General features: G+C 42.3%; 1 protein-coding gene across 1 annotated transcript; it reads left to right on the top strand.

The window, feature by feature from the left end:
* The first annotated feature begins 7,727 nt into the window (after positions 1–7,727).
* lratd1 (LRAT domain containing 1) lies at positions 7,728–10,061 on the top strand. The gene is made up of 2 exons (XM_061052304.1): positions 7,728–7,918; positions 8,381–10,061. The coding sequence occupies exon 2, from the start codon at positions 8,418–8,420 to the stop codon at positions 9,204–9,206; it is 789 nt and encodes a 262-aa protein (XP_060908287.1). The 5' UTR covers positions 7,728–7,918; positions 8,381–8,417; the 3' UTR covers positions 9,207–10,061.
* The last annotated feature ends 1,741 nt before the right edge of the window (positions 10,062–11,802 follow it).

The following is an 11,802-nucleotide window of genomic DNA, read 5'->3' as shown; positions in this document are numbered from 1 at the left end:
TGTATCAAACACAATGACCTCTCTCTGACCTCTTTGATACTGCTCCCTATCGAGGATGTGCACACACACACACACACACACACACACACACACACACACACACACACACACACACACACACACACACACACACATATACACACACACACACACAAATACACATGGTCTGCTGGTGTTGCTGATGTTGGCACATTTGTGCTCTGGGACAAGAGCTGCTTCATTGGCACTGATTACCGCTTTATCCTTCCCCTGCAAACACCAGCCAACATCACCCTGCATACCAATGGAGTACACCCACCAGAGAGAGAGGGCAACGAAGAGAAAGGAATTAAGAATGAAGGGGAAAGAGAAAAAGAGAAACGTGGAAGTATGCAGGCAGGGATCAATATGGGAAATTATTACGAGAAATCACATGGCCAAAGTACTTCACAGGATATGTCCCCCATAATTATCAAGTTAATAGTTCTGTTGTTGACAAAGATTGTTTAAATTCCTGGGAAGATGGAAAGTGACTAATTAACATGGGAATCAGTCTGTTTATTTATTTGTTTTTTTAGAAGTTGACATTTATTAAAAGAGAAAGAAATTGAAAATGTGAACTGTGAAAGTGTGAAAGTAAAGTTTGTGACCATGTGATCGAAATTGGTGTCAACTCCTTTCTTCAGTATTAAATCTAAATGTTCTATAATTGCATCAGATCCTTTATTAGACGATCAAACATTTATCGTCATAACATTTTGAGGATGTTATAGTTGTAGTTGTCTCGTGTCACGTTAGAACAATGACCTTTGTTCAGGTTATTTCATGAAACAGCTTAGTTTCTGGGATTATTGATGTGCACTCTTCTGTCACATCAGTACATATTTATGGTTCTACTGATCAGCAGAAAAGGTGGAGCAAAAATAAAAATCACAAGTAATATAAATGGTTATACTTTGACCATTAAATAAAACATGTAGGGTGAGCGGAATCTTTCCTGATTGATGCCACTGCACACCCCATCGGGCTACAACTTCTGTCAACTCAGCATATTTTCCATTGACATATGATTTGATATACTTCATATTGTGACTCTGAGCTGTAATTCTTTGCTGTCAGTTCATACAGATGGTGAAATGCAGTATGTCTGCCCTCTCCTGTACACATACAGGTCTGTGAAAGGTAAAAGTCTTTTGAGAGCACAAAGTTGAAGATGGAGTTGACGTGACTCTGCAGAAGTTAACATTCACAGCCACATCGATGGGCTTCAGATGTGTCAGAAGACGGCCCCCTGAATGAGTCACAGTCCGCAGTCTGAGGAGAGCTGATAAGACCTGACGAAAGACCTGCCTTTCAGCCGGAGACAGATGGAGTTGGAACAAAACGTATGACACACACGCACACTTACACACACACATACACAAAAACCTGTCCACACACACACACACACACAGGGTTAGACAAGTGAACAGGATTCTGGAAAAAATATATTATATTGTAAATAGCAAAATCAGTTACATATGAAACTCAAGAAGAATTGGCAAGTTATTCATCTTCAAACATTGTCTAAAGTTGAAATAAAACACTAAAACTAAATACAATTAAAAAGACAACTTCTCTTTAATCAAATCTAATTCTGTCAGTTTTAAAAACAATATTTACCTTCAATAAACGACAACAACCACAGACAGAACCACTCTATTTTGAGATGGACATGTTGTTCAAGAGACAAACATAGCACATGGATGACGTCGTTATGTATCACAATAGATACATCAGAAGCATAAACAGAGACTTTTGGAACTGGTGTTACACAGAAACATTTTTGCCAATTCAATTCCTTGTATTGGCAAAGGGAGCGTTTCGTGACCAAACTACAAGTCCAATTGCTTCCCTTGTTGAATTACAAAATGTCTTGGGACAGCTTGTTGCCATATGTGACTGCCTGGACATGAACCAGAGTATTTAAGCCAGCAAAAGACTCAACTGTTTGGACAAAACGAAACATTTCTTTTAAAGCTGTTCTGTTCAAAATAATGAAACTTAAACCAAGCTAGTTTGTGTAAACATTTTCAAAACCAAACCCTTGTCTCTATCCAATGTAGCAAAATCTACTATATCTAAATATCCCTCTCCTCCTGCTTAGGAAAAAACAGATGTCACTGTGATGTGATGGCAAAAATCTTCCATTTGTGGCACAGATAAAACCTAGGACAGCTGAATTGTCTTCCATTAGGATGTAGCCATTAATCTGGTTATTTATGCTGCAATTTGAGCCCTTGCTCATTATTTTGTGAAATTGCAAATGCAGGTTCTGTCCAAAAAAGGAGAGATTATACTGAAATAGGTTTCAGGTAGTGAAACAGAAACTGCAAGCATGTTCAATTTTAACTCAGTGTCTCATGATGTTTTCAAACTTGACTTTTTTTGTACTTGTAAAGCTTTTCTAGAGCCAAGCAATTTTAATCATCTGCCGTCATCCTATTGTGAAGTCTTTACGCCAAGTTTGATCTCAACAGATGCATTGCTAATGCCACAACTTACTGCTTAAGTTGCCTGAAATTTTTAAAACTTTTTCTTGATTCAGTTTGAATTGTGAAAAAATAAAAAAATAAACAGTTTGCAAACAGAAGATGTAGATATTTTGTCTTAAAACTAGTGTTGTTTGTGGATTACATTCTCTTTTTTTAACACTTAATAACACTAGATGTCTTCTGCTGGAAGTACAAAGGCTACTTATTCTAGCAGTTATAACACAAGTTACAGCAGACTAAAGAGATGTTGATCCAACCTTCACAACAGGGTCCTAAGTCTCTAACTAGACTCTTCTACTTCCAAACTCCATTCGATCTGCAGAGTCCCTTTGTACCTTTAAGAAAAAGCTAAAGACCCAACTTTTTAATGACTACCTGCTTAATGATGTTACTGATGACGATAGTGAAGATGATGATGACGATGGTTTTGTTTGATAATGACTCTCAAGAACAACTGTCGATGTTGTGCTCTGCCTCTGTGCACTGCCTGTCAGCACCTGTGTGTCCGATCTGACTTAAAGCTGTTCATTTGCACTTCCTGACGTTGTTTCCTCAAGTCTAGAGCCTTACTTGTGTTTTTCTTACTCTGATGTACGTCGCTTTAGATAAAAGCGTCTGCTAAGTGAATTGTAGAATTGTTTCGCAAAGACTTGGAATTAAGTTTGTTTAATGTAAGGAAAAAGTGAATGTAGTAATTTACTTTGCCAATTTGCCAATTTGCTGTAGCTTAGCTTGCTACATTTCTCCAGGGGATAGCTTCTGTTCTGAAAAGGCTTATTTTATGTAGACTTACTGGTATCTTATCCGTGTAATAGCTCAAATGGTAGCTTGCCCAACATTGGAAAAAAAAAAATCTAATTTGCAAGGCAGTTAACCAGATGTGAATGTTTGTTTAGAGCAAGTTGTTGTGCAATATAAGCCAAGACATTCTGTCAGCAGATATTCAATAATGTTTTTGAATAAACTTTTTTAAAACTGCAAAAAAAAAAGTGTATTAATTGGAATTGTGAGAGTGCTAATTTTTCCACTTGATTTGTTCTACTTACGTAACTTATAATGGGAGTCAAGCAAACAGTGACTGAGCTTCATTGCTCCTCTTTCACACTGTTAACGACTATGCTCAGCTCAAGAAATAACACCCGAAAGGAAAGTCTTCTCTATTATTATAAATATGAAGATGATGATGTCTGCCACCTGCAGCACCTACTTTTACAAACAAAAGACTTGCCAAGGGTATCATTTCTTCCATACTGTCCGACACAAGCGGCATCAGATTCTTGATAATATGTAATCTATCTAAGCCTCAAAAGAACAACATTTTTGGCCGATGTGTTCATATTAAGATGAATTACCTAGACTCTGAGAACCAAAATCTTCTGACATTTCTACAACATGTTGACCATATGATGGACATTTCCATAGGGGCACTATATTGCAGAATTCTCTCCCATATGCATCTGGCCTGAAAAATTGTCATGCAGCATATGTGTCATTATGTACCATGTCAAACTGACTGGCGGTAATTGTAGAGGGATTTTTATGCAGCTGCAACCTTCATAGAGACATGGGTTGTTGTTTGTCCTGCTGGGTGTTGCCTTATTTTTCACAGAATTGTTGCCTTCATTGGGTAACAGCTTTCCTGGTGCAAAGGTGGACTGATGTTATAGGGTGCCTTGTATTTTCCAACAAAACGGTTTCAGTTTCTCAATGGAGTAGATTTCGTGGTGGATCAGTTTTCAGAAAAAATATTAAAGGTAGAACAAAGAGTGAACTGCTTTTAAAGTGACTTTGGTAAATGCAATACAAGGATCCAAAGGTTTTTCCACAAGGAGAAAGAGGCTGCAAGATCACGAACCATGCAATTTCAAAAACACATACAATAACCTAAAAGGAATATCGCAAATGGAAACTTGCTGCAGACGGAAAAAAAAACATTCGGCTAAAAGTCTAAACAAATACAGAACATGTTGTTAACACTGCTGCTCATATAAGAACTAGGCAATGTCAAACTACACAAAGCGGGAAAATAAATGTGACGGAAAAAGATGCTGCAGCAGAAAAAACGCAGAATTATCCAATAATCACATTGGAGCCATTAAGACCAGGACTCTGATGAAGAATACGACAAAGGCAAGGTTGGCATGTGAGAGGAGGTACATGGATGTCAGCCCTCAGTGCATATATCCATGATGGGGGGGGGGGTTTGGGAGGCATCCCCTACTTTCCAGGAGCAAAGCCTGTATCACCTGTCAACACTGACCTCCTTTGGTCGTAGGGTCTGTGTATCTCTGCAGTTCTAATTATCAACCTTCCATTACCTTAAAAAGTAATTTTCTCCATAAAATACATTCCAACAAAATCCTTTTCGATATAGTGCCCCCTACACTTTTGTGCTGAATGGAGATCCTGTACTGCATGTTCACAGTGAGTACCTGAGTGAGTACATGCATAATTGCATGTTTTTTTTTTTTTAAATATGCTTTCTTTGGAAATCGTTTGGGTTTTTCATCCGTTTGCTCTTATCTGCTACCGTAGAGAGCACATATAGCAGGAGATTTGATTGGTTATGACTTATGTGAACCATAACTTTGGATGCACCACAAATCAAGCACTCCCATCTGGCATGCCTTCAAACAGCCAATTGCATCAGGTTTGTTCCGTACAGCTGGCAGTAACACGACTGATAATAATGCTCTCTCTTTTTTAGCCTGACATTGCTTTGTAGATAACCCTGCTCTCTGACCTTCCTGGAAATGCTCAAGCAAAAAAAGATTACTTTCCTCACAGGGATCAATAAAGTATCACACAGCTTACATTGTACTTTCTGCTACTGAGAAAGAAGTCTTCAAATGATTCTGTGATTTAGAGAAGAAAATGCTGAAATACAACCAAGATAATGTTGACATGGCAGGTGGTCCTTTTTGTGCGCCGGCCTTAGCTCTTACAAAAAAACACCTGCAAACGCATAACAAAACAACTCACCGCAGTTTTTATTTCTATTCACACAAACACATTCTCTTCCTCCGGGGTTTAAAGCTTTATGTAGTGCTGTTACTTTTCATAACACATTCTCTTTATAATACATGGATAAAACAAAATCTTCTTCACAGTGAATGAAAGTGTGATAAAAGGCTGATGCAGGAATGCAGCACAACACACAATATGGTGTGTAAAACATCAGCTTTACATGGCTGGCATGCACATATCTTACATGTGATATGTGTGTTTTCACATGAGTCTGTCAGTAAGTGAGACTCAAACGCACCTATGATGAACCTTGTGCATAAATTACAGGCTGCAAATGTGTCTGTGTCAATCTGTTTTATCAGCACAGTATGGCGCTGCAGCGCATATGATTTAGTTAGTAATTAGGGAATAGAGACATATCCAATTATTGAGGTTGTGAAACATCACCCTGTCTCAGTAGTTATTCCAACGCTGTCTGCGCCCTGCCTTATTATACCAGCTGCATATATGATGTGTGTGTGTGTGTGTGTGTGTGTGTGTGTGTGTGTGTGTGTGTGTGTGTGTGTGTTTGTGTGTGTGTGTGTGTGTGTGTGTGTGTGTGTGTGTGTGTGTGTGTGTGTGTGCAGAGAGAGAGAAATAGAGCAAATACAGTATATGTGTGTGTCCAGGAAAGCCGGCTTCTACAAAGGGAACTCATTTCTGCTCATTGAAGATTATAGGTGGCAGGACCACATGCCCGGAGGAGCTGTAGCCAAAGCCATTGCTGACAGTCTCATGACACCTTGAGAGTGTTTTTATGTGTATGTGTGTGTGTGTGTGTGGGGGCCAGAGGGCTGCCCATGGTGGGGGGGGGAAAAATCATCTTGTATGTATTTTCTTCCTCCTGTCTGACTTCACTTGCAGGAACGCAGACACACAAACACACACATTGAGATTAGTGCTACATCATAAACAAAGCATACAACTCTTGCAGCTTCACTGTACACAAACCAAAAGGTGATCACTCAGATACCTGCACTCACACTCTTACAAGGAAGTGCAAATACATAGAGGGGACACACTCATGGCAGCGTGAAAAGCCTGTGTCTGTTCTTTCTTTGTGTGTGTTTGTGTGTGCGGAGGAGTGTGTAAACCTGCACAATCATATCTCACCTACTGAAAAAGCTTCCATCCGCTCTGCCTGTCACCAGTGGAAACAAAGAACAGGGACTGTTCTGTGTCAGCAACTGGAATGCCGCAATCTCAAACCATCTGGGAGGGGGGGGGGAGAAATATACTCAGAGGAGCTCTCTGGATGCTACCAGTTAATATTTTAATTGATCATATATTTCAGATGAAAAAAGACAGGAAAAACACGAGGTCTGATATGAACGGCAAGATGGCCATCTGAAAAAAAAAAGATGTGGATATAGATGACACCCCGCAAGTGTACTCAAGTTTATCTGGTGAGCACAATATACAAGTGAACAATATATTATTCATGCAAAAGTGAGCCACACTGGCTGAAATTTGATTTGCATTTCATTTCGGTCATACTTTATTCCGGAACACAACATCAGAGTAACATAATAAAGAGTGTTTATTAATCTCCCTGTAGACTCCTTTGTTTTGTATCTACCTTGCACACACACACACCTGCCTCCAGCCCCTCCCTCTGTAGGCACAAACAGAGACACAATGACAGATATGAGAGCCTGAGTGATGCAGTGTGAAACTACAACATATGGAAATAATTACATGTTTGAGCTGGAGGACAGAGGCTGCTTTTGTATTCAGGCAAGGTGAAAACACGTTTTACGATAAGGCTGCACTTTTTGGAGTATTTTTGAGATGGTAGAAATGTTTATAGCACCTCAAAGCATAATAAAAACTCAACCTCCTCTCATATGCTGGTCTTAAGATATGCAGGCTGTTATCACTCCTCAATGATGCCTTGAACTTGCGCGCGCGCACACACACACACACACACACACACACACACACACACACACACACACACGTACACTTCGTTGATCATGCAGAGAATCCACAGCTCTCTGACAACAAAAACCATGCCACGGTAACAGTCGCTTATCGCCGCCAGCCGCCCTGTGCACACCTGATTGGATCATCTCATTGACTGGCACATTTCTCCACCTCTCCCATTGGCTCGACTTTTAATGGCTCCGTGACTGTGTTCCAGTAAAAACACACTAAAGGCGGAGCGCGCGGGCCGAGGCGGAGCGCTCTCTGGTACTTATAAGGAGCTGGTGCTGAAAGAAGTGAGGAACCAGGACGCACGACAGCCGGAGCGCCCGGTGCGCGGTGCGGAGAGTGACACAAGAGAGTGGAAAGAAAGAGGAAGAGGACGAAGGAAAAGGGGTTGCAGGGGACTAAGCAGCCCTCTTTGTACTAATGGAACAAACGGATATTTAACCATCTGCCCGGGGAGCGCACAGGTATTCTAGTTTCTCCTTTTTGTTCACATTTTGCACCGTGCGTAAAGACGCAGGACATCCTTTATCCATCCACAGCGTTTTCTTTCTTCTCACTCTTCATAGCTGCAATGCTAGACATTTTTTTTTTCAGTTTTTTGCTTTCCCATTTCCTTTGCATGGGAACTGAAGGCTCTTTTACATTCCACTTTAATTAATGATTGACTAATGGGTGAGAGGGAGCAAGGGGCAGCCGATCATTGATTGTGTTAGTGTACTCTTTCTGCTCAATCACACGCGATAACTCTGCACAGGTGACTCTCCGGAAGTGTTAACAGTTTTCTTTGCTCACTACTATCTGCTTAGCAAGTGGATGTAGCCGCAGTCAAGCGTGTATGCATCCAGATCTATGAAACGTAGCCTATGTGTTTCCTGTATTTTACGCTGCTGACAAACTCTCTCTTTATCTCTGTATCTGTCTGTTAGACACCGCAGTCCATGCCTCTGCCCTGCCAGGTCATTGATGGGAAATCAACTGGATCGGATCACCCACCTCAACTACAGCGAACTGCCCACGGGGGATCCGTCCGGGCTGGAGAAGGACGAGCTTCGGGTCGGCGTCGCCTATTTCTTCTCTGACGAAGAGGAGGAGGTGGACGACCGCACTCCGTCCGACTGCGGCTTCACCAAGGACCACAGCCCGGCTGAGGAGGGACCCTTCTCGGTCAGCGAGGTGGAGTACTCCGCCTTCTGCGCCCAGGAATGCATCTTCTCCAAGCTGCGGGAGAACGAGGACTTGAATGTGTACTCGGCCAAAACTTTGCTGACTATGTGCAAACCAGGGGACCTGCTGGAGCTGGTGGCAACGGCGCAAGCCCCCCACTGGGCCATCTACGAGCAGGACGACCAGGTCATCCACCTGCACAAGGGCGAGATCCGCAAGGACAGCCTGCTTGAGATTAGCAGCGGCCGCCACGGTAGGATAGTGAACAATCGGTACCGGTACCGGCCGCTTCCTCCTGACCTAGTGATGCAGAACGCAGCGGGACACCTGGGTCTGAGCAGCGAGGAGATATGCTGGACCAACTCGGAAAGTTTCGCAGCCTGGTGCCGCTTTGGGAAAAGGGAGTTCAAAGCCGGGGGAGAGGCGCACTCGGCGGAGCAGCAGTATTTCCTCAAAGTGCATCTGTCCAGCAGCGGGGTGCACACTCTGGTCTTTCGCAGCCTTGAGGACATGATCCGGGAGAGGAGGCGAGTGGACGCCAGTGGAATTCTCAAAGAGCTGTCTTTGGTGAACGGGGGCAAGGAGTGATCAGGGATTCTGTTTGATATCCTCTCCTCCTCCCCCTTTTCTCCCCCTCGCTGCCTCTTCGCGCCAGCGCGCACGGACGCACGGCGCAGCGCACAGCCAAATGTACTCGCACACAAGCACACACACAAATAAGGACCTGTTGGTTTTGGACTGTATGGTTGTTGCGGATGGATGCAGGGACGCGACTGGACCACATGGGCGCTTTGTGGATTTTCCATCCTATTGCAAAATGTTGAAAACTGAGAGCGAGAGCGGCCATATAAACAGACAACGCCCCTTCAGATTAGATTCTTTCTGAGTGGGACACACGACTACAACTAAACCCATTTACCCCGAACAGTGAAATCACCTTAACAAACCGCACATTGCGCACACGGCTCGGTTTGGTTTTCTCTTTAATTTCTCGGGATAATGGATTTGGCGCCTGCTGCGGCAGACCAGACGGTGAGACCGGGAGAGGTAGAGAGGTGGGGGGGGATGAAAGATGAAAGATGAAAGATAGGATCTGGGATGGCTCTCGAAAAGTCTCCCTTCTATTTTTTTACTGTTAGCTTTAAGTCCGGGACTGACCATAAACCAGATCCACTGATCCATTGACCTCTGACAGCCCCACATTCCTACGCAGTTGCCTAAAGAAGCATTTGGCTTGTCCAAGCTCACTCTTTATTGCCATAACAAGAGTATTGTCATTCTCACAATGCTGCCATCCTGCTCCACAGCACTGGATGTAAATTTAAAATTGTATTCATATATTGATTTCAATTTGAGTCCCTTATTTTTGTATTTCAGTTTAGTGGATTTAACCCTGATCCCTTTTTTGGTTCCAAATAAATGAAGGTTGAAATATGAAAATAATCCCTTTGGTCCAGCAGGTGTTGTTTGGTCACACACACACACACACACACACACACACACACACACACACACACACACACACACACACACATAATCTCTCACACACACACACTCACACATAGATGGATGTATGAATTATTGATCTCCTCCTGCCTCCTGACCTGCCTCCAGCCAAATAGGCTTCATATATCTGCACAGTATTTGGAGGCAGTAAAAAGGGTCATCTGCATCAAACCCATAAAGGCTTTATGAGGATCTGGAAGCTACAGTATGAAGGCAGCTGTATAGGGTCATTGGGAACATATATAAACAGAATCTGGCCTCAGGCTATTTTCCATGTGTGGGTTTTTTTCTCTTGGTATTTAGACATAACACACATCTAATTCTCCTGGTTTAGTTCACTTGTGCTTTTTCCTCATAATATCATTATCAAACTTATTTTTTAGCTCTGCTTGAATCTACATTGTGAACAATATGTCCACCATATAACGCTCTTTTTGGGGAAACAATGTTACAGCACCTGAAGAGGCTTTTTTACAGTCTCAGTCCCTTTCTCTTCTTATGACATGTAGCATCAGTGAAGGTGTAAACAATGACCTCAGATACGGCAGTCTTCCTCTGCTTACGTTTGCTAAATTGAGTCTAAAAGGAGCAGAGAGACGATGTATGGGAAGGTTGTGCCATAACGTGAATCTTTGTTCTGTCTGGCAGGCAGTCTGCTACACCTGTGAGTCATTTCTGATTTGTATACAAAAGCTGAAGAGGTTTGGAGGATATGATGTTGCACCCATCAAGCGTCTGTGGCTGAATCCTCACCTCTAGGTACTCTTAATATTAGCCTCAGTGTGGTCACAAATAACTGCAGTTGTTTTGGCCAACTGGAGGAGACAAAGAGTTTGTGTGTATGTGTGTGTGAGAGAGAGAGAGAGAGAGAGAGAGAGAGAGAGAGAGAGAGAGAGAGAGAGAGAGAGAGAGAGAGAGAGTGTGCAGGGTTAGTCTTGTGTTTATTTGTCTCTTTTGGAATGGTTTTGCTCAGTAATGGTTATGTTTGGCACCAAAAAGCAGAATCAGACTAAAGCCACCTCACCCGTGTGTGTTTTTTTGTCTGTGCAGATATTAAAATCTCATCCCTCAAAAATGTTTCAAGTCAACACACAGACTAATAAGCCTGCAAGCCTTGTAAAAACACCCTGAGAATATTCTTCTTCAGCTATTGACCCAATCAATTGATTCCATCAGCTCTTAGCTGTAAATATATAGACGTTATGTCCTCTCTTGTTAGCTGCCTTTCCTCTAATTCCCTTTAGCTCCTGTCAGCGAGTATTTCTCCATTGTTGCTCTGTGTGGTGTTTGTGTTGCTTTACTCTCCTCGCCTTTGTTACAGCGGTGCCAAAAAAAACATTTTGCTGCCTACTTTAATTTTCAAAACTGGCACAAAAAGCATATTATGGTTGTGGAGGTTGTATTTTAATCATGTAGTTCTTGCTTCATTTCTACCCAGATTAAGTTAAATCTGTTTTTTTTTCACCGTTTTGTTTTCTTCTGTTTCACCTGCTGCTGTCTGTTCAGTACATCTCTAACAGGCTGCATGTTAAATTGAGGTTGCCCCAGGTGGGTGATTGTGTGTGCTTGTGTGTGTGTGTGTGTGTGTAAGTGCGTCAGACTTCCCCTGTGAGTATATAAAATCAGAGTACTGGGGCAGCTTGTGTTCAGAATTTGTCTGTGTGTGTGTTTGTGGGGT

Source organism: Labrus mixtus, chromosome 12, assembly GCF_963584025.1.
Source record: "Labrus mixtus chromosome 12, fLabMix1.1, whole genome shotgun sequence".
Taxonomy (NCBI): Eukaryota; Metazoa; Chordata; class Actinopteri; order Labriformes; family Labridae; genus Labrus; species Labrus mixtus.
Note: the sequence above shows the minus strand (reverse complement) of the source record. Positions and strands in the feature narration are given on the sequence as shown.